This window comes from Toxorhynchites rutilus, chromosome 1, assembly GCF_029784135.1.
Source record: "Toxorhynchites rutilus septentrionalis strain SRP chromosome 1, ASM2978413v1, whole genome shotgun sequence".
In the NCBI taxonomy this organism is placed as follows: Eukaryota; Metazoa; Arthropoda; class Insecta; order Diptera; family Culicidae; genus Toxorhynchites; species Toxorhynchites rutilus.
This window is the reverse complement of record NC_073744.1, coordinates 21,908,872-21,931,794: the sequence shown is the minus strand read 5'-3', so window position 1 is coordinate 21,931,794 and position 22,923 is coordinate 21,908,872. Positions and strand designations below refer to the sequence as shown.

Below are 22,923 nucleotides of genomic sequence, written 5' to 3'. Positions count from 1 at the left end.
CAGACTGATTTTGTTTGCTTACAAACTAGGTATAATTAGTAATCTTAGATTTAAACACATTTTTAGTCAAATTGAAGTCACATACGTCACAAACAGCAAACAGATTTAGGGCTGTCTTCATTCTATCGTATTTTATGTATCAAACATTTGTTCCCTGTAACGGAGAAACATGTTATTTGCAAGTGGATGAAAAATGTTGCACGAGAAATGTTTCTGAAAATAATATTTTACATAGAATAGATGAGCGATACAGGAAATTCAATTCATTTTCATTCATAATTCTCATTTTAATAGTGTGTTTATTCCAACTGAAAACCAATTTTTGTTTTGTTGATTCACAAATTCGGAAAACGAAGCTCAATGTTGTCAATGTGGATGGTGTTGATGGAACAAACATATAATCACCTGTAGCGTGTGTAGTCAACTGAAAAAAGATCATCACGATAACTGTGCTCATCGTATTGTTCTCGGGAGGGAAACGATCACCCATCTTCGACTGATTCTATAAAACTACGACTCTTTCCACATCACTAAAATATTCTTCTAAAAAGCTGTTTCAAGAATTACAATACATTCTAAAATGATATTCGAAGTGATAAAAAAAAGGGATTGAATACTATAATTCCGTAGTTCTACGTCGAAAAATGCGGTCGTGTCCTAGGCACAACCCCTTACATTTTTTCAAATCTTTCATCTGTGTCTCCAATTGATTGGAATTTATAAAATTTATTCACAGGTTAAACTGCTATGTTCGTACTTATGATGGGTTTTTTTTTTTCGTTTTGTTCATGTTAAAAGTTAAAAAAAATAAACGTTGTCTACGAAAGTTTGAGCCTTGCGCGCATTTGGTGGGTCTTCTTCTTCTTCTTATATGGCACTAACGTTCCTAGAGGAACTCCTCCGTCTCAACGTAGTATTGCTTGGTTCATTTTCATTAGTACTTAGTTAAGATTTCTATGCCAAGTAACACGCCTTGAATGCATTCTGAGTGGCAAGCTCTAGAATACGCGTGACCACAGTGCAAGTCAGAGGAAATTTCTTTGAAGAAAAATTTCCCCGACCAGAACGGGAATCGAACCCGAACCCCCAGCATGTTAGGTTTGACGCTAACCACTCGGCCACGGGCGCACATTTGGTGGGTCTGGATAATGTAAATTTTATGTGGGGTCTGTAGTAGTGCGTGGAATGGGGATTGCTCTTTCAGAAGTGTCGTAAACTATCTCTTTATCAGATGATTATATCGAGTATTTCTGAACTGTGGCATATCTCTGTCATGTTCTATGTAGACACTTTTGGATATTTGGTTCAATTCTAAGGATTTTCCCGTTTGTAATAGACCAGTATTTGAAACTAAGCCTTCTGTCACGTCCAGCTGCCCGCATGGACTCTTTATATTCTCTCCCAAGGATGGCTCAATTACAGCCTTTCTATATTAGCTAGTAAAGGAAAACACACTCTTATAGGTTACCTAACGAGACGGCGTTTATTAGCTCGATTCTGACCTACTTCCCTAGCTCCTATTTTGTATTACAGTACTCACAGGTGTATTGGGTATTGTGTCAGGGCCCGCCACTGCCTCTGCATCCGCTGGACCAGTTCCAGACCGAAACGTTGCACTGGTTAGGGGTGTTCTGTATCGCCGTATCCTCCGCCTCTTCTGGACCAGTTTCTAACCGGAATATTGCCCCGGTTGGGTATAAGAATGCTCCTTCTTTCGGCTCGATATCTCCTCGAACTCCCGTTCCTTGACTGGTGCACAGGAACCGGGATGTTCCACTCGTTTTCGTTTGTCGGCACAGTTATTGCTAGCGCGTACCACAGAACTCGCGCACAAATGAACTCCGACGTTTTATCTAGTGGAGTCTGAACACAACTTTTCAGACAGGTTTATCAACGATGATGGATGGAATACGTCTATTCTCTATCTCGTGTCTCAAGCAAGTGCCCTCTTCTCCGGCCGGAATTTCCTCCAACCAGCCGAGTAATAATTGGGATCGATTTATCCCGCCAGGAATCCACTCGTACCAATCGTAAAGCCTTTTATTTTGTGGTGTGTAGTGTTGTGGTTGCTGTATATAAACCCTGGTTTCGTGTAATGTTTGTTGCCTGTGCGCCGTCCTTTTAATTCTAGCTAGCTCGTCTTTTATTAATTAAATTTTTATTTCGTTTCATATAGGTTTTATTTTTATCAATTGGGTGCATAGTTTCATTTTTGTGTAAATGTCCCTAAGTAGCTTATTTATTTTTCCCATAGATGTGTGTTTTGCCTTTTTTTTTTCCTATATTTTAATGCCGTGGGTTGAAATAGAACCCCGAACAACATAAACGAACAGGTGACCTGTCACATATTATAAAATTTATTTGGTTAAGCATAAATATTATCTATTAGATAAATCGACCTTTTCAAACCTTTGTAGAGGTATGAGGTAGGTCATCATCTATTCATTCATCTTTATTCGTAGTATAATTATAAGTTCAATGGATTTTCTAGCGTAAGCGTAACACGATGTGTAATGAACAATTAGCCGGTACTGGGAGTAAATGCACGCGAAACCAAGTACTTAGTGATTGACGGTCGATGAAGTGTTAAGAATGAATTGTAGATGGAAGAAACAAGTTTATTATGTATTATTGAGAGAAAATTTGTTAACGTCCAAAATGTTACTATATTCAACTGCAATATGTATTAAAGGATTTTTTTATAAAATATTATTTACTATTACCTCTATAGATTCTGGGGAAGTATTCAAAAACTTTGTAAATGATTTTTTTTTTCAAAGGGATACAAACACGCTCACAGAAAAAATCATACTACGATCAATCCAACTTCTATATTAGTAAAATTAGTGGTACACATTTTAGCTAATAATCAGATTAATGGAATGATTTCGTCGGATATAAATTCATCCGATAAGTCATTATCGTTGAACGTTAAATGGTGGTCATTTTATCTTGATCGTCTCCCCATTTCTGGTGCCGCTGGGAGACTGATAAAATGTTGTATTTCATAATTTCACTGGTGGACAGAAACGCAGTTTGTATCAAATGATGATGCACCGCGTGGATGTTGTTGAAATGAAAACAATTTACAGCTCGATTTTTTTGTGATAAACAATCACACCCAACAGTCAACAGGTAATAAGCCTCGATCCTATCTCCTCGTGACATTAATACTAATGGTGGACTTTGATGGCCGCTCTCAGGGAAAAGGTGTTAAACACTTGCAGAGAAATTGACTTTTATGATTTAAAATAAAAATGCATGCAATCATTCACTTGGTAAACTTCTGAGCTAACTTCCTCCACCACCAGCATGTGCGAATAAACGGACGAACGAACGAACGAGCGAACGAAATTCGCTCCGATCGTTTGGCTCTTCTATCGCAGCCGCCGGCATGACGCCATTAAAAACAAATCATACACCCGGAAGCACTTGCTTGCCCCTCACCGGTTGTGTACTCCACAACCCGGGAACCGGCCAACTGGTTCACTAGGCTAGCATGCAAATCCATCAATCAAAGGGACTAATCGAAGAGCCCTGTGCCGGGATCCGGGTTGGTGTAATCCAAAATCCCCCCCAAATACTTCTCGAAAAGGGTGCCAAATTTTATCCCGTTTGGGGGGAAAATTCCTTTTTTCGTCGTTGTGTTGCAGCTCGTGCTGACGGCACTGGCGGCTACTGCTCCAATCGATTCAAATTACCCGATAATTAATTAATACCTTCTCTCTCTCGCGAAATTGCTTTTCGAGCGGATGGCAAGGTTTTCAAGCTAATTTCAATGCGCTTGTGCTGAGGGGAAATGGCGCAAAAAAGAGCATCGACGACGACGACGGCTCGCTGAACCGCTGCTAATCCGGGTGTTCGTGTTTCAAATGTGAGTGACACCCACATTGATTTATGTTAATGGTAACACGCGAAAGGAGAAGGAGAAGAGGACACGACACACACCGACTCGCGCGCGCTAACGGTCGACATAGATGCGCAAGGCGGCGGCTCGAGACGAGCGACGGCGAAAAGTGTTAATGGAGAAACAAGAAACGACGGCTCCGCAGGCAATAAATAATACATTTAACTCTAAATACTTTTACACTTAGTCTAACTATATGCGCTCAAAAGTCAATTAACTAACCTAACAAATTAGCCTTGCCGACGAAGCAAGCGACCGCGCTCATGGCATGATGCTTCGTGTGTACTGATATGTGTGTGTGTATGTGTGTGAGTATCCGACGCTATCTTGACAGTGCCGACATTTTTGCTTTTCGATGCCACTGACGTACCGATTGGCTCGAGCTTGTGCGGCTTGGCTCCGCCCCGTTTTGTGGTGTCGCTCTTGCGCCCATCTTTCGAGGGCCCACTTCGAAGCGAACACACTCACACAACGGTGCGCTTTGCTTCGTGGATAACGCGCTGCCACACTAATACACACACTCGCTCGGACCGAACCAACCGCCACTTCCAAAGGCCGGAGAGTAGGAGAGTTTTCAGCCCGTTGTCAGTTTGTCAGTGCCCGCCGTCTTCGTGTGCCGTGAGCGTGTGTTTTTTAGCAGCTTGCAGCTTGCCGAGCGTTTGTGTGAACCCAATTCCAACCTGTCGACCTACCGGATGGTCGAGAAAGGTGCCGCTCGAAGTCGCAGTCCAGTGTGGATCAACAGCACGACGAGTGAGTGTGAAGCGAGTTCGTGCGGGTTAAGAGGCGGCTGACTTGCCATTAGTGGTTTGATTGATTGATTGATTTGAACATACATACCGCCGCCGTGTCTGCCGTGTCTGTGAAACGGCCAGAGGCGGTGTAAAGGTTGGAGAAAGAAAAAAAGACGTCAGTCTCAAATTTGCGTTTATCGGTGCGTTCGAATTGGCGGAAAAAAAGGTTTGATGAGTGCAACGATGGCTGGAAGTTTGATTCGGGGAAAATGTTGATTGAACAGGGTCAGATTGAAGGATTATGAGCAATAATGTTCGAGCGTTCGGTCTAAGTGAAACGTGAACCAATGGATTGAAGCGCGTGTTATTAGTGACAAAGTGATAGTGAGCAGGAAGCGAATAAAACTTGCGCATAATTGCGGCATCTGTGATTTTCAAGAAAGTGCATCAGCAATGTTGTGCAGAAGTCCCCCACCAGCGAGTCCGGCCGTTTCGGAGATATCCGTCGGATCGCCAAGTCCACCGCCGGTGGATCACCATCATCATCTACACCACCATCACCACCACCACCTGCAGTCCCATCACAGCCGAAGCGAAGACTATTTCACCCCCTTGAAGCGGTTGCGAATGGTCGAACCTCACAGCACCAGCCCTAAGGAACTGTCGAGTCCCTCGCGTGAACCGCCCAGTCCGCCATCGTCGATAGCGGCCCCATCCGTAGCGTCCCTTCCCAAACCTGCCACCGTCGAAGGCGTCAAGTCCTTCTCGATAGCGGACATCCTCGGCCGGGACACCGAAAGCAGCAATCGGGACAGTGCGCTGGCCCTGCAACACCACCACAGCACGCTGCAGGCAGCGGCGGCCAAAATTGTGCGTCCATGGGATCATCTGCGGGGACCGATCCCGGTCCGACCGTTCCTACCTCCGGCACTGCTCCACTATGAGCACCGGCTAGCGCTGGACTATCACCAGCAGCTGCAGGAGCACTTCCGGGCGCAGGCCCAGCTGTTGCGGCACATGAGCATGGACATCATCCCCTCGGAAAGTGGCTCGGAACGGTCGAGCTCGGCGGCCAGCGGAGACTGCTGTTCGCCGGAGATCGGTCGCAGCTCGGACCATCAGTCCTCGCAATCGTCCTCGTCCGGGTCGAACAATAACAACAACAACAACGGTGGTGGCTCTGGTGGTAAGGGTGGTGCGAGTGGGGGTGGCAGTGGGAAGTCTTCGGGAGTGAAAACCACCCCGAACGGGACGCCGCTGGACGCGCTGTTCCAGATGACCAACAAGAACTTCGACGAGGCTAACGATGATGGAGGTGAGTGATGTTTCTTTTTCATTGAATTTCGAACGACGAATTTTGTGTTGTGATGGATGAAACGGGAGTTTGTCACGATTTGGGAGGAATCAAAATGAATTATGGGAAGCTTGAAAATTATAAAAGGTTTGAACATCGAATAATCATTTGAATATTTTTTTGAAATTTTCTTGTTTTCATCTATTTTTTTCTGATAATTTTGAACGTGGGTCATTGTTTTGCGTGATTCACCCTCTGTTTTGGTGTTATTTTCACTTTTTTTTGTTTTCTAAAGTTTGTTGTTTTCTGTCAGATAATTATCTTCGTTGGAATACGAGAATGCATATGTTCGTTTTATTGCTTTTTTTCATCATTTTTGGAATAAAAAACAGCGTTGAACGATTTCATTGGAAAGTAGTGTTTATCATTCTCGATGGTCAAATGTCGAGAAAAAGATCTGTTTATGGAGAGACTTCACAAGGAAATAGAAATGCTTTAATGGGAAATGGGCTAAACCAACGTTCGAATCAGATAAATCAGTTCAAAGCACTTCGATGAGTTTGGCAGGGTTTGGTAGATTTTTTCCTATTTTATACCGATCAAAATCATTCTAGACTAGATAAAATCATTTCCAAATAAAAATTGGCACACTTAGATGATATTAAAATTGATAAACAACTGATCCCATGTTCCAATGCTTTTGATACTGCAAACCTACCCATAATGATAATTGAAAGATGAAAAAATCGTCGATTTTTTAAAAATTCATCATTTCCAGTGTATAGTCGGGGATCTAAAATGTCTGGGTTAACCGGCATCTTGTGTACGTATTTTTGTCTGAAATTGTATAGTCAGTTATTTAGCATATTGTGTATTTTATTGTAGACAATGTTCATTCTTATTGAATCTCAAAATTGATTTTTTTTTGGTTTTGGGATATTTTTTTTCTACACCTAAAGTTAATTTTTAGCACATGTTCTGGCATCCCGATTTATTACATTAAATGAGCTGAAAGATAACATAAAATTTTCTACTCCCCAATACATGTATGTCATTTGTATAATATATATGCTAGAGCCAATATGAGGGAGCGAAACAGGAGACACATTTAAATGAAAGCACATGAAAGATTTTCGTATAGTTTGCCAAATACACGGCCCAGATAGAGAAAGATATTTTCTCGTTCATGTTCTTCTTTATCGTCTCAGAAAACACCTTCCAACTTCATTTTACGATGAGGTGTAATATTATCACGCTCCTTTATAATAGCGCTGGCAGCTATATGGATAGCGTGGTCGTGTGTTTTGCATTCCAGCCGGCTTCGATTCGATCCCCATTGACGTCGTATGGACTTTCTTTCTTGGCACAATCCCAATTGAAATGAGAAAAGAAAACAGGAAGAGATGTCTGCTCGCATACATACAAACCATTTTTAAGCCTTTAAAATAGCTCATTATTTGCGCATTTGACTCTCATGCACAGGAAATGGCATCTTTTCTGCCAAAGATGATATGTTTTCTGCCAACGCTAGTTTTGGTGTAGCTTTCTTTTATTTCTGCTTTCTTTACGTTGCCTTTTTTCATTGGGGCAGAGATGCCAACCTTCCTGATTTTTCAGGATTTCCCAGACTTTATGTCACGTTCCCTGATATCCTGAAAAACACTCAATTTTACCTGATTTTTCCTGATTTTTGTACTTTTCATGTTATCAGAAAAAAATATTCATAATAAAAAACCACTCTTATCCCTACTAAAATTCTTCTGGTCCTGTCCTTTTTCTTATACACATTGCCAGTTGTGAACCGACTGAATAAACTTTTCCAGAATGAAAATCCCGAATTGTGTTCACAACACTCGAATTGTTCTAAGATTTTCAAAACAATGCTAGATAATTTCATGAAACCAGAATATTTGATAAATTTAAGGAATTACAACGAGATTAAGCTTGTGGCACAAAATTACCTCAGAGAGGATGATGTGTATGTAAAAGTAGTCGCAAAGTCATTGATGAAGAAATATGCTTCAGAGTGTAAAATTACCCAAGAGAAAATTTTTGTTTTCAAACTCTATATAATAAGATTTATATGATCGAACCAAATAACATAAAAATTTGAAAACAATCTTCAATTCTTCCTCTGCTGATATGCTTTTTTTATGCGTAAATATTCAGTCCAAAACACAGACTATAAATACAGATAGATTCTGAATATACAGCTATTCCATGTCAAACCGATATAGAGGTTCTCAGATTTTCGTGAAAAGTGATAGTTTTGTTCCTTACCGCAAAATATTAGACCAATATTTTGCGGTAAGGATTAGAATTTTTGTTTTTGTTATTATTTATTGTATCTATTTTTTTTATAGTTTTCATGGTTTCGGAACCAAGGGCGCTATATATTTTTTTGAAAGCTGAGAATTTTTTTTACATAAAATATCTCGAAATCAGAGAGGCTTTTTTTCGGTTTTGAGTTATGATTTTTCAAAGTTAACCGATGGCCCGACAAATAATTTTTTTCCTTTTTTTCCAGAAATGACTTTTTCTAAAATTTATTACTTCTGAACTACTGATTCAATTCATATGATCGATATATCAAATTAAATCCAATTAGCTATTATTTCTTGAAAAAAATATTTGACTTGGGAAAAAAACTGGATTCTAGTTGCATACATCTGGTCTAATCGCATAGAAATATTGAACGAAGATTGAAAACATGATTGCTTTAAAAAATATAACCAAAAAACGGAAAAGCACCACCTTTCGAGATATTTTTTGTAAAAAATCTTCAGCTTTCAAGGTAAAATGTTAAATAAAATAAGTAAAAAAAAAACTTTTTAAGTTAAACGGTTTAATTGTGATTAAACATAATAATGTACTAAAAGCTAGAAAATAATTAGGCAAGTAGCAGTTAGCAGTTATCACACCTCTCCTTCATTAGTCTAGGGCATTGATAAGACTAAAATAAAATCGTGGGATATCATGAAGTAGTTAATTGTGGATAATAGAAATCCAACGTGTCCCACGATCTTATTTTAATCTTATCAATGCCCTAGACTAATAAAAGAGAGGTGTGATAACAACTAACTGCTACTTGCCTAATTATTTTCTAGTTTAGTACATTATTATGTTTAATCACAATTAAACCGTTTAACTTAAAAAGTTTTTTTTACTTATTTTATTTTCTAGTTTTTAGTTCATTATCTGTTTCATTAGAATATTTCTCTATTCAAGCCCATTCATTTGATACCCATATTAATCGGGTTTTGAGAAAATATGTAGTCCGCCATTTTGTAGTGGCAGCCATTTTGGATTTACATTTTTCATAAATAACTGTGTTCTACTAGTCAAGCTCTTTCACTTGATACTCATATTGATGGAGTTTTGAATATATATATATATATATATATATATATATATATATATATATATATATATATATATATATATATATATATATATATATATATATATATATATATATATATATATGACGCCATTTTGTGGTAGCGGCCATTTTGGATTTGCATTTTTCATAAAAAACTGTATTCTACTAGTCAAGCCCTTTCATTTGATTCCCATATTGATGGGGTTTAGGAAAACCCATATTGTAGCGGCCGCCATCTTGGACTTTCAAGATCATGAAATACACAGTTTTATAATGATGAGATAAAGGTGTGTTCCAAATTTCAGATCAATCAGTCAACAGAAAGGGGGTCAAATTTCTATTAATGTGGGTCAGCGCTACAGACAAACATGTTACAAACATACAAACATACAAACATACAAACATACAAACATACAAACATACAAACATACAAACATACAAACATACAAACATACAAACATACAAACATACAAACATACAAACATACAAACATACAAACATACAAACATACAAACATACAAACATACAAACATACAAACATACAAACATACAAACATACAAACATACAAACATACAAACAGATTACAGGGCAAGTTAAATAAAACCGTTTTAAAAATAAAAATATAGCGCCCTTGGTCCCGAGACCATGAAAACTATGAAAAACAAATACAATCAACAATAACGAAAACAAAATTCAAATTCTCTGCAATTGTACTATCCTTTAAAAAAACAGCTAATTGGCTGTAATTTAATATATTGGTCATATGAATCGGTTCAGTAGTTCAAAAGTTATGAATTATTGAAAAATTTGTTGTAATCTGTCTTGAAAAAAGTGCTATTTTGGAAAAAAAAGCTTTTTTGAAAAAAAAAGAGAAAAAGATGGGTTTTTCTGACCACCTTAAAATGGGAATGAGCACCCTAAAGAAAAAATAAAAAAACATACTTTTTTGCAACTAAAAACCGAACTACAACTTTTCACAAAAATTTGAGAACCATTATATCGATTTGGCATGAAATGGCTGATATTACATATACATTTTAACATTTTCATCTCTATGTCTTTATCTCTAATACACAATTTTTATTTGGTATTGGAAGCAATTTGGATTTTTTATTTGACAAACGGAATGCGAGTTTTTCCGACTCATGTATCTCAATCAACATCACAGCCCTGATCCTGGGTTATGCATTGTATATGAACATATTATTTCTTGTTTTATGTTCAACGCCAACATGGCTTAAATATATTTTGGATTAAGACGAAGAAGTTTCTCAAGGAACGTTAGTGCCATTCAAGAAGAATAATTGTACCATTTTAAGAGGCCGCCATTTTACCTTTTTAGGAGTATATCTGCCATATATGAGTATATGGTTCCCGGAATAAATCGCCACAGAAAACGACTGCAACAGAAACCACCGCTTATAAAATGTGTAGTAGGCTATAAATATTGTGGCGCGGTATTGTATTTCAAAACAAGAATTAACCGGGCAAACGTATCGCCCCAGGCAAACGTAACGCCCCGGGCAGACGTATACCGTCCGACGCTCGCTAGAGCTCGGTCGGACATTGCTAAAGGATCGTATCCTATGTTTCAAACTAACCGGGCAATCAGTGGATCCCAGGTTTGCGTGCGAGACACCGCCGCTTCCGACGGCGGGTCGGCGGTGGACTCGGATTGCGTCATCTTGGCGGCATGGGCCGCCTCGATTCCTTATCCTCGCCAAATGGGGACTTCGTCCCCATTACATTGTCCTCAGAATAAATTTCGAAAAACGAGAACAAGAGAATAAATTTATAATAGAAATGTGAGGCACATGATGTTTTTCCCGCGCCAAATATTTCTAGCCTACTACACTTTTTCTAAGCGGTTGTTTCTGTTGCAGTTGTTTACTGTGGCGATTTATTCCGGTCACCGAGTATATAAAGCAAAGCAACCCTATTTCTCTCTCTCCCTCTTATTATATCCTTAGACTTTTTTTTCGATTCATTTGATCTATTTCTGTTTTAGAATTTTCTACGCTTCGTTTTATTGCTTTCTGCATGCTATTTTTCAGTTATTTTCAGGTTTCCACTTTTTTCCCTCAGGGAAAACGTTTCGATCTCATGCTTCTCCTAGTATATTATAAATTTTCGTTTCTCTACTACCTATCAGGACATAACTATTTGCGTTAGTTTCCTATGCCCAAAATGTTCATTTTTTCACATGTGTTGTCTAATTCCCATTTATTAATTACACCACAAAACCTATTTATTTGTGCGATTTTCTATTGACTGTTTTCAAAAAGAAATGTGGCCATCTCCAAAGAAGATAAATTAGGAAATGGATAAATCAGTTACAAATTCACGTGAAGAATACAAACAGGAAGATACAGAATAAATCCATGTCTTCTCCAATGAAAAAAAAAGAATAGTGGCACACAAAAATTTCACTCTTTGTTCCTATTTAAAAGAATGTGATAGACGGTGAACTGTCTCTCTAAGTTGAACATTTTTTTATACAGCCAATAGTTTCCAAGTTACAAGTTTTCATCACGTTACATCACCTATGTAGTCCTTTAAACTAAGTGATCCATTCTGACAGTTACCAATAAAGGGGAATGTATTCATACTAATTTCAAAATAGTCTAATCTGCGTTGCTAATATATAGATTGGAAACCTAAATCTAATCAAATTCTATCTGTGTGGTTCCATTGCAAACATTGAGTGTTTCGATTGGATTCGCTCGAATCTCAATTTTGTCAATGGACAATAGAACTTATTATGGCACTGTGCTGATTGCCTGAAAACATGGTTAAAAAAATTTAAAATCAGACTGCACCTAATTTAGGCCATGCTGTGGAATTCCGTGTATCTGATGCAACCAGTTTGGTGGTATCAAAGGCGAACTTAGTCTAACTAATGCATAACTGGAAATTGCTGTCCGTTGCATATTTGCACGTAAATCAGAATAAATCACTCGTGCAAAACTGTTTATGGTTTACTAGTGAAATGAACAATGATTTAATTGACATATTATTCACATTGTTGTGTGTTTCTGAGCGTCCGCGGGATAATCGGAGACCGCCCGAAGCCGAACGGCGACTGCCTGCTGATAAGATGCCGGAAATGTGCTGAGTGCCCAGCCCACTTGATCGCCAAACTAACGATGCCCGGGTTGTCAGAACTGGGCATGCCACACATCTTCTTCTTCTTAAAAACTTAAAACTTAAAAACTATGGTACCTACAAAATTCATGTCAAAGGATGAAATGTAGGAAATTGTTTAAGATTTTACAAAAAAACATCAACGCTGACAAAAAAGTTATTTTAAAAATTGAAATTCATTGATCTCAAAAACGTATATTTTTAAAATTCTTTACAATATATATATGAATAACCCTTACAATTTCCAACAAGTCGTCCATACATCGGAAGATAGGCACTACTTTTACAGGGAAAAAGTTTTTCGAACAACAACTTTTTCATGTTTTCTTTATCCTCATTTTGTTTAAAGTCAAGATAGCGATATAATGTATTCGGCAATGTTTTAGAGCTTTTAAAAATATAAACTTTTGTCGAAGACATCAACTTTCAATCTTTTATAGTTTTTGGAATATAAGTCATCTTTGTATGAAACCTCCTGAAAAAAATAATGTTTTGCTCGTAACATTTTTGTGTTAAAATTCTCACGTTTGACATGTTCTTGACATGTTTCTAAATAGAGAAAAGTTAGCAGATCATGTAAACTGCGATAATTCATACATAAAAATGTTACAAATTAAACATTAATAGTAATTTTTCAAAGAAAAAAATTAAAAAGTTGTTCGAAAAACTTTTTCTATGTAAATGTGGCCATCGTCCGATGTATGGAAAACTTGTTGGAAATTTTAAGGGCTATTTATATCGAGACTATAGACTATATTTATATCGAGGCTATTTATATTGAGAGAACAGCCTAGCGCAAGGGTCATCAGATTTTTTTGACTTAGGACGTCTTACATTGAGGGTGCCAAATCAGAAAACAGGTCACGTTTTTATGCAATAAAGTTAACCTTAATAACTATTTTTGCTGCGAACGGATTTGAACGATTTGCGTACCAATCGAACCAGAAATTTTCGAAGATTTGTTTGATATGCTATACATCACAATCCCATAGTCTGTATATGGCTTAAATTGATGAACATTGGAAGCATTCACATTTCCCCATACATTTGTTCTGTCCATTTATGTGCTTTCCCGAACAGAGCTGTCAATAACGAACAACTTATGCAGCTGCTAGAATAGAAACAACGAAGGAGGATAGCGAAAAGAGAATATTTTCGAGGTAAACTCTACCCTTGCATAGTAAGTTAGCTGTCGCTAGCGTATAAGTATTGCATATCCTCTGAAGAAAATTCTCAACACCGTTGCTGGGCGAGCTGGACGGCGAGGGATCGAGTGCTTTTCTCAAGGCAGTGGAGCTGAGCGAGTAGGAAAGTTTCCAAAGGGTCTTTTTGAAGAGAGAGACGAATGAACTTAAAAGTTTAAAGTCTCGTTAATTCAAAAAGAAGAAGAAGAAGAAGGAAAATTCTCAGAATCTTTCTGTCCCCGAAACAACAAAGGTCGGATCCCCGGAACTTTTTATTAAAGAGTTATTCATGAAATTTCGACGATAATGACAATGCAACAAATTAAAAAATAAAGATTGCGTAGTATTACGTCCTAAGCGGTCGTGTCTCGGATACAATCCTTCGCATTTTTTATGGTAGAGCACTTTCCACAGCAAAAATATTTGACGGAGCGCCTGTATTTTTTTCAACCAATATCCATAATCCTTTTTGCATTGACTGTGCTCTACTCGAAACAGCTTTTTTTCAGTTACGCGTCGGAGTTATACGACATCTGACCCCATATGCCCAGTTGAGTTAAATTAAAGAAATATTTATTTTCAAAGTGGGTTTTCAACTTCAAGCATTTGCTATAACTTCGCGACGCATCAATTTCTCGCGGAGCACCATTTGAAAACCCCTGGTATAGAGACTAATATCTGCACCCAAAATTGTTTTTTATCTCATGTTGGGTGTCAAGGTCTAAATTTTTAGTCTAGAATCAGGAATTTACATCTGTTTTCTATCTCAATTTTTATACTATAACTAAGGCAGCTTTCAACCATTGGCTAGTCTTTCTGAAATTGAAACCAGTGATGATGAATGTGATTCAACAATATTTATGTCGGTGTCATTTTTAATCGAATTTTACTGCTATAAAGAAGTTGAATAACACATCAGGATTTTATTTCGAATGGGAACTTCAGACACGCGTATCTTACTGCAAGTCATAAGACTTTTACTCTATTTTTCATCACGAAGTGCGTGAACAACAAGTTGGCCCCTTTTTTAGTTCTTTCACATTGATGGAACAGATATGAACTAAACTACACTGTGTTTACGGCTTTGTTCTCATTTAAATTTCACGGTTTCCTAATGAGAATCAGGCCGCTGGTTGCCTACGCATACTTTCAAAGTAGTAAAAGGCGCTTATCAGTAGTGTTTAGTTCCCCATTTTAACTCACGATAAAAACACCGACCTGTGATCGTGGATGCCAGAACTTGTTCTGCTGCGGCACCTACATCGCAGCACATCTTAGCCCGTTTCGGTACGGTCCGGAGCATAATTATGTTTTCAATCGATATTTTTTTCTCTCCTAACCAACCAATTTCACGACAGCTTATAAAATCCCAACCACATAATTGGCAAAATCGCCGGGCGCTAATGCATTTGTCACACGGCGAGACCCGCATTTGGCTTGTGGTTATTCGGCACTCATTTCATGCACTGTTATTTCCAGTGGAAAATTGAAATTTCGAACCCGGGAACCCGGGCGCGGTTAATATGAATAAATCATCCATTGTTCACACATTGTTTCGGAAAACAAACAGCTGTCACTCGCCACTTTTTCTTCGTCTTGTTTTTGCGGCTATATTATTTGCATTCCGCGAAAAGTCGTGAAGTCGTTGGAACTTCCGCCGCAATCAGTGCAACAAAGTTGCCCTGATGCCCTCCCACCACTGTATTGATTTTGATTGTCACTTTAACGACGATTCCCAGCTTTGTGTAGTTAGCTAACTGTTTTCGATCCTTCGTTTCGCCCCTCATGCGCTGCAATCAGAATCGCAGTCAGCCATGTCGTGTACCATTAAATCGTTTCCTACCGAATGCTGCGTTTTTTTTCGTTTTGTTCAACTATCTTATCGGCTCCCGAGCAACCTCCTTTTTGTAGAATTTATTAACCCCACTCATGCAAGTTTCGTGAGATAGCGCGCTCACGCGTGCGAAAAACACAGACTTCAAATTGGATTACTGATTTACAAATTAGATATGATTATCTCGCGGCATATCGGGCTCGAGTGCACATGAGCCGACCATGCCACGAACGCGCTCTGATTTGGCAGAGGTACCTTGAACCGTTCGCGTTCTGAAATGGCAAGGGGCGTGATTAAAAAACGCTAAGTTGCCTCAGCCGCTGCCGCTTCTAACATTAAGATCTCATTAGGGTCGATCGTGGGTTTTTTTTTTGTTGTTGTTGCTCTTCCTTTGGCTCTTGGGGAGCGACAAGTGGAACGTTTTGTTAGAATGAGATTCTCATCAGCAGCGGCCGGAGTACAACAGTGCGACATTAACGAGCTTCTAGTTACACGGAATTCGCACTTATCCTGATCTTGGCGGCGGCTTCCTAGAAGAGGAGCGTCTCCGAAGGTGATGTTTATCTCTGGGGGGAATATTGTGAGAGACAATTCCGTTCCGTACGTGGACCACCCCAGAGTGGGGTCTGGGGGTCAGCAAAACGGCGCGCACACGTCAACATCGAGAATGACATTTAAACTTGCTTGCAAGGTGTGATAAAATCTATATTGCTTTGCATGAACTCATAATTACCCGGCATCTCTTCCCAATCCGTCCACTTGAATAACAACAAAAGCCTGGACTCGAGGGGTCCTACCCAAGATTAAGATACCGAAAGCGTGTTTGATCTCTCTCTCTCTCTCTCTCTCTCTCTCTCTCTCTCTCTTTTTCCTGTACTCTCTCATCACCCGTTTCGCTGCGTTCGGTGCGGTTTCCTTTGCGGCCCTGCCGACCCTGTTCGTTGGGTATGGCGTGCATAAGTATGACTGCATTAATAAGGTAATTACCAGAGGAGCGTTTCAAACAAAAAAAACCAAACCTAACGCTCGAGCTTACATGAATATTAACACCACGGCGCAGCAAGTTCACGTTCTTTCTCATTTCGGCAAACCGCCGAATCCTTTTGATCTTTTGCGCCTTTTTTTGCGAACCGCCGCTGCCGTCCCGGAACAAACTCGCACCGAAAACAGCCGATAAAAATGACAGGCGTGAAGAGTGGCTGTTGTTGCTTTCTTCGGCCGACTGACTGTTTTTTTTCGAATTCCATATTTTTTTCACTTGTTGGTGAACCCCCCGCATTTTGACAGTTGGATGAACTTCGCCGCGACGAACAAGGTCAAAATGATTATCACCTGTCATAAATGGCAGGACACACAATCAGTGTTGCCGCTACAGCCGCCGTCGTTGGCGTGGCAATAAAAGCGCACTCGGCGATGATTCGCCGCTGTGTCAGTGGCTGTTGCAATGCTACTGGTTGTGCTGCTGCTAAAAATTCATAGAGTCAAGAAATATGAGCAGTTGAAACGGCGAGACACAAACGAATGGTGGCCCTAATTGGTCTGCACCACGGTCGAGTGCAATAAATCATCATAATTTCTGGCTAATAATCTTCTGCTGCTGCTGGCGGCAGCGAAGACCCTTAACGCGGTGACTCATCGAATTACGATTCAGGATTCTGTGTTTGGTGGTGGTTTTTTTTTGTGGAAGGATTTGGGAATTCACAGCGCACAACTTTCGCACCCCGAAATCCCATTATCGGGGTAATTGGAAACAGAAGGGTAAACAAGCAGCCGCCTACCCGAGAGCTGCACCGAGATAATGAGAATCTCGTCGGATCGTCGGATGATTAGCTTTCCCACCTGCTTTGGCCGGGCAGTCAACGGTACAAACGGTAGCGCTGCAATCACGTCCCACCACGGATCATTATCGGCGACTGCTGCGGTAACTCACCACCGTCTTTTAATCCAGATCATATTTCCACCATGGTTCGGCGAGGGAAAATTTTGCATTCTACACCCCTTTTGCCATCGGGGGAAGACCGCTCCGTACGCTGGCGGCAGCGGGGGGTAATAAATCAAAATCCAATTACCGAAAATATGATCTTCTCAGCGGCAACAGCAGCAAGGTCGACTGCGAACGTTTTGATTAGTGCGCAAAAAAAAACTTCGAAACAAAAAAAAAAGCTGACCGCATGATTGTAAATTGGTGGCGTCTCGGCCGCTGTTCCTCGGCCCCAAAAACCTTGCACATGGTAACGAATAAATTTGCGATTACCACCAATCGTACAAATGACAGCGGTAGCGGCTGTGGCGGCGGCGACTAAGCCGATAAGTTATTGGCCCGTATAAATCTATCGTCGAAGGAATGTGGGAATGCGAGAAGAACGGCAAAATAATACGTTATGCCCAATTTGCTACACTCGATTTGGTTTGAATCAACAATTACGCTACGTGTCGGTTTCGGTTCGACGGATCCTCTGAAGACGATCCTGACACTTCCCATCCCATCCAATCGCATCGATATCACGGGTTTAATCACGTTATCCTGCCAAACAACGGTCCGTGGCGAATGCGGGCAGCCGCAGCGGTATTCGTCACACAATTACAGGTCCCAAAATGAAAGGCGAACGAAAGACACAAACACAAAAAGGATGCACCTTGTTGAGACGAATCGCAAAACCCGCTGCCAGCACTGCTGTCACTTCGGGTGTCAGCCGGCCGAAGCACACCTTTAAATTAGCATGTTACGCATGTCAGCGTAGACAGTGCGGGAATCTTTCAGGCCCCCCATCCGTTAATGAACGAATCACTGACACTAATGCTATGTGTGAGCGAGTTTTAGTGTAAAGATTGTTTCAATTGTGCCTTTTTTTTGTTGTTCGCGGGCTCAACCTGCAGAGTTGAAAATTTGCTATCGAGCCCAAGAACACACCGGCTGCTGCTGCTCTGATCGGCGGCTGAAACGTGACGAAACGAGCGGCGAAGACGGTGTCGAAAACGGCAAAGCGCGGTGTTAAATTAGCCACAGTTGGCTGGTGATGGGAGATGACCGTGAATACAACTGAATAAGACAACCAACTGTAAACAAGAGCTGATTTGTTCCAATCGCCGATCATAGTTCCCCTCATTGCTTGCTTCACAAGACAACCCAATCTAGAATCGCGTGGTATCTCACTTAAGACCTTTCGTTTCCTTTCGCTTTCCCCTCAGATGACAACATTCGCGCAACGACGGATCTGTCAGCTGTCAAAACAAAACACGCACAGGCGAAGCTGATGCGGTGCGAAAAAGTTTTCTTTTTTCTCATTTGACAGGCCGGAGCGCATTTTGCTTCGCTCATCAGACCGAATCCAAATTGGTGGCCCCAAATCGTACCGAACTGGGCGGAGAGCTGTGACTAGAGATGTCAGTCAATCGTTGGATTTGTTCAAATAATCGACCCTTTGTTTATCCAATTCACGATACAGATTAGAAGGCCCGAGGGCAGTTTTAAAATGCCGAAGATTTGAATCAAAAATTTTTCTTAGCGTTATTACTGTAAGCACTTGGTCCTGACCAGAGATGCCAACCTTCCTAACTTTTCTGGATTTCCCAAACTTTTTGGTATGTTCCCTTACATCCTGACAAACACTCGATTTTGCCTGATTTTACTAAAATGATCCTGATTTTTCCTGATACTTGTACTTTTTACTTCACAAGAAATGTTCGCCCAAAAATCGGAATGAATTTTACGAAAAATCTATCCTATCCTAAAATATGATATCCTTATTTCTCCCTGATTTTTATTTTCGTTCTATCTGATTTTTGAAAAATATAGTTGGCAACCCTGGTCCTGACTTGAATCTTTTTTTTCTATTATCCTGTTATTCCTATTGTAACATAATTTTTTTTTTTTATTAATTCGTTTATTTTTTGCAGGCTCAGTAACTTAAGTTTAAAGGAGCCGAATTCTTAAATATAATTTTAAAACTATATATATAAACACTTTTCTTACATCTATGGTTAGTAAGGTGGAAAACCGATTACTCGCGGTGTACTCGAGTTTAGAAGGGTGACATATTTTTAGGAGAAGGATGGGGTATAAGGAAACTGTAACAATGTTGATTAACACTCAATTCTTAAATCTGTTTGTATATCTATAGTGTTTTTACATTTCAACTTATTCTACTATTTATAGCAAGGGGACGAATTACCCGCAAAGGAAGGAAAGGAGGGTATAAGGACATAGGGACAATCACACACGAAGATCGATAGCTTTAAGGAAAACATATATATGGGACATGTAATCAAGGTCTAACCGAGCCAACACATCTCTCACCGGCACATTGGGCTGTCTTCCTCGGGCCCGAAGGGAGTTTTCTAAATTCGATCTGGCGACCAGATACACCTCGCACGACCAAACAACGTGCTCGATGTCGCGATAACCTTGGCCACAAACACAGAGATTGCTGCTGGCAAGATTGAAACGAAAGAGTAGTGCATCTAAAGAACAGTGATTGGACATGAGTCGGGAGAAGGTGCGAATAAAGTCCCGACTCAATTCCAGACTTTTGAACCACGGATTGAGGCTAACCTTAGGGATAATCGAGTGAAACCAACGGCCCAATTCATCTTCATTCCACTTGCGTTGCCAGTTAGCGATGGTATTTTTGCGGACTAAAGAATAAAATTCATTGAAAGCGATTTGACGCTGATAAATATCGCCTTCAATTGCACCTACCTTTGCTAATGAGTCAGCCCTCTCATTACCCGGAATTGAGCAATGAGAAGGGACCCAGACAAAGGTAATGACGTAACAGCGTCTGGATAAAGCACTCAAAATTTTTCGTATTCTCTCAAGGAAGTACGGCGAGTGCTTTTCCGGCCTCACTGAACGGATAGCTTCGACAGAACTAAGACTATCCGTTACAATGTAATAGTGTTCAACAGGTCGTGAGGCGACGTTGTCCAGCGCCCAATGAATTGCTGCCAATTCAGCAATATACACTGAGCAAGGATTCTGAAGACTGTGTGAGGTGCTAAAAAATTCGTTGAACACTCCAAATCCTGTGGACTCATTTATAGTGGACCCATCAGTAAAGTACATATTATCACAATTGATACCCCTATATTTTTCATCGAAGATCGTTGGAGCGATCCTCGATCGTTGGTAATCTGAATATCCATGGATATCTTGCTTCATGGACAGATCAAAATGCACAGAGGAATTGATGTAGTCAGGGAAACAAACACGGTTGGGAATATACGAAGAAGGATCAACCTGCATGGAGATGAATTCATGATATGAACTCATGAATCCGGAGTGAAAATTTAGCTCGATCAGCTGCTCAAAATTTCCGATCACCAATGGGTTCATGACCTTACACCGGATGAAGAACCGAAGAGATAATAAATTGAAGCGATCTTTTAGTGGGAGTAGGCCTGCCAAAACCTCGAGACTCATGGTATGCGTTGAGGGCATACATCCCAACGCGATACGGAGACAAAGATACTGAATTCGCTCGAGTTTAATGAGGTGTGTTTTGGCAGCTGATTGAAAACAGAAACTGCCATACTCCATCACTGAGAGAATAGTTGTTCGATACAACATTATAAGATCTTCGGGATGGGCTCCCCACCAGGTGCCGGTAATTGTACGGAGAAAGTTTATTCTTTGTTGGCATTTTTTACTCAGATACCTAATATGGGCCCCCCAAGTACATTTGGAGTCGAACCAGACCCCAAGATACTTGAATGACATAGCATGAGTGATCGGTTTACCCAAAAGTTGAAGCTTTGGTTTTGCTGGTCTATGCTTCCTAGAAAAAACCACCATCTCTGTTTTCTCCGTGGAGAATTCGATCCCTAGCCCAATGGCCCAGGTTGAAAAATTGTTCAAAGTATCTTGTAAGGGTCCTTGCAGGTCGGATTCGTTTGATCCTACGACAGACACCACTCCATCATCTGCAAGTTGTCTTAGTCTGCAATTTTGTGTAAGGCAATTGTCGATGTCGCTTACATAGAAGTTGTACAAAAGGGGGCTTAAACATGAGCCCTGGGGGAGGCCCATGTAAGAGAACCGACTTACTGCCGAATCTCCGTGAGAAAAGTTCAAATGTTTCTCACAAAGCAAGTTATATAACATATTATTCAATAGAGGCGGCAGACCCCGAGAGTGTAATTTGTCTGACAAAACCTCTATTGAAACAGAATCAAAGGCCCCCTTTATGTCCAAGAATACTGAAGCCATTTGTTTTTTTTCGGCGTAAGCCATTTGAATTTCTGAAGAAAGCAACGCAAGACAATCATTCGTCCCCTTGCCCCTGCGGAACCCATATTGTGTATCTGAGAGTAGGCCATTCGTTTCAACCCAACGATCAAGGCGAAACAAGATCATTTTCTCCAACAATTTCCGTATACAAGACAGCATTGCTATTGGGCGGTACGAATTGAAGTCGGACGCGGGTTTTCCGGGTTTTTTAATAGCTATAACTCGCACTTGTCTCCAATCATCTGGAACAATATTATGCTCCAGAAACTGATTGAATAAATTCAACAAGCGATGTTTCGCCACATCAGGGAGATTTTTCAGCAAGTTGAACTTAATTCTATCCGATCCCGGAGCAGAATTGTTACAAGAAAGGAGAGCAAGAGAGAATTCTACCATCGAAAACTCGGAATCAAGATCGTACCTATCTTGTGGTATACCTCGAACAATTTTTTGCACAGGTGCGGAATCAGGACAAACCTTCCGTGCAAAATTAAAAATCCATCGATGTGAATATTCTTCGCTTTCATTCGATGAAGAGCGATTTCTCATGTTTCGAGCCACTTTCCATAATTTTTTCATTGACGTTTCTCGTGATAAACCTCCCACGAAATTTCGCCAATAAGCACGTTTTTTCCCTTTGATCAAATTTTTGAACTGATTCTCAAGGGCTAAATACGTTTGAAAATGTTATTGTAACATAATATTATAGCACGAAATCATCTTGAGACAAATTTTCGTAGTGGATTTTTTCACCAAATGCAGAAAAAAATTATTTACATCATTCACATAGAAAACTAATTTGATAGGGAACATTTAACTTTCATTCACAATTGAGGGGCTCAAAATGAAAGGGGTGTAAGTGACATCATCGATTTCTCTACATCGACTCTCTCTTTTGGTCCTAACTTAGCTGTAAACACATTCCCAGCTGTATTTGACAATGTGGAAGATAGTTCAGAACCTCATCTATCGGATTCTATAATAAACTCAAATTGGAACGTTTTTGCAGTTGAGTTATTAACTAAAGAAAAAGATGATGAAGAGAAATCGATCAGATCACTTACACCCCTTTCATTCTGAGCCTCGCTGTTTTCATTTTAAAGGGTCTTCATTCCACCTGAACATCCATTATTGTCATTTTCGCTTCACACATTCTGAAATACAACGCTCAATGCCGTTAAGGCGAATCAAACAATTCACAGTTAACTTAACGA

At 40.0% G+C, this 22,923-nt stretch overlaps 1 protein-coding gene across 2 annotated transcripts in view; it reads left to right on the top strand.

The window, feature by feature from the left end:
* Positions 1–4,512: 4,512 nt before the first annotated feature.
* The window catches only part of LOC129763106 (homeobox protein B-H2-like), a 60,168-nt gene continuing 41,757 nt past the window's right edge, over positions 4,513–22,923 (top strand). For both annotated transcript variants that reach the window (XM_055761878.1, XM_055761877.1), the window contains exon 1: positions 4,513–5,956. In XM_055761878.1, coding sequence (XP_055617853.1) covers positions 5,095–5,956 — 862 coding nt within the window. In that variant the 5' untranslated portion in view covers positions 4,513–5,094. The remainder of the gene's footprint in view (positions 5,957–22,923) is intronic.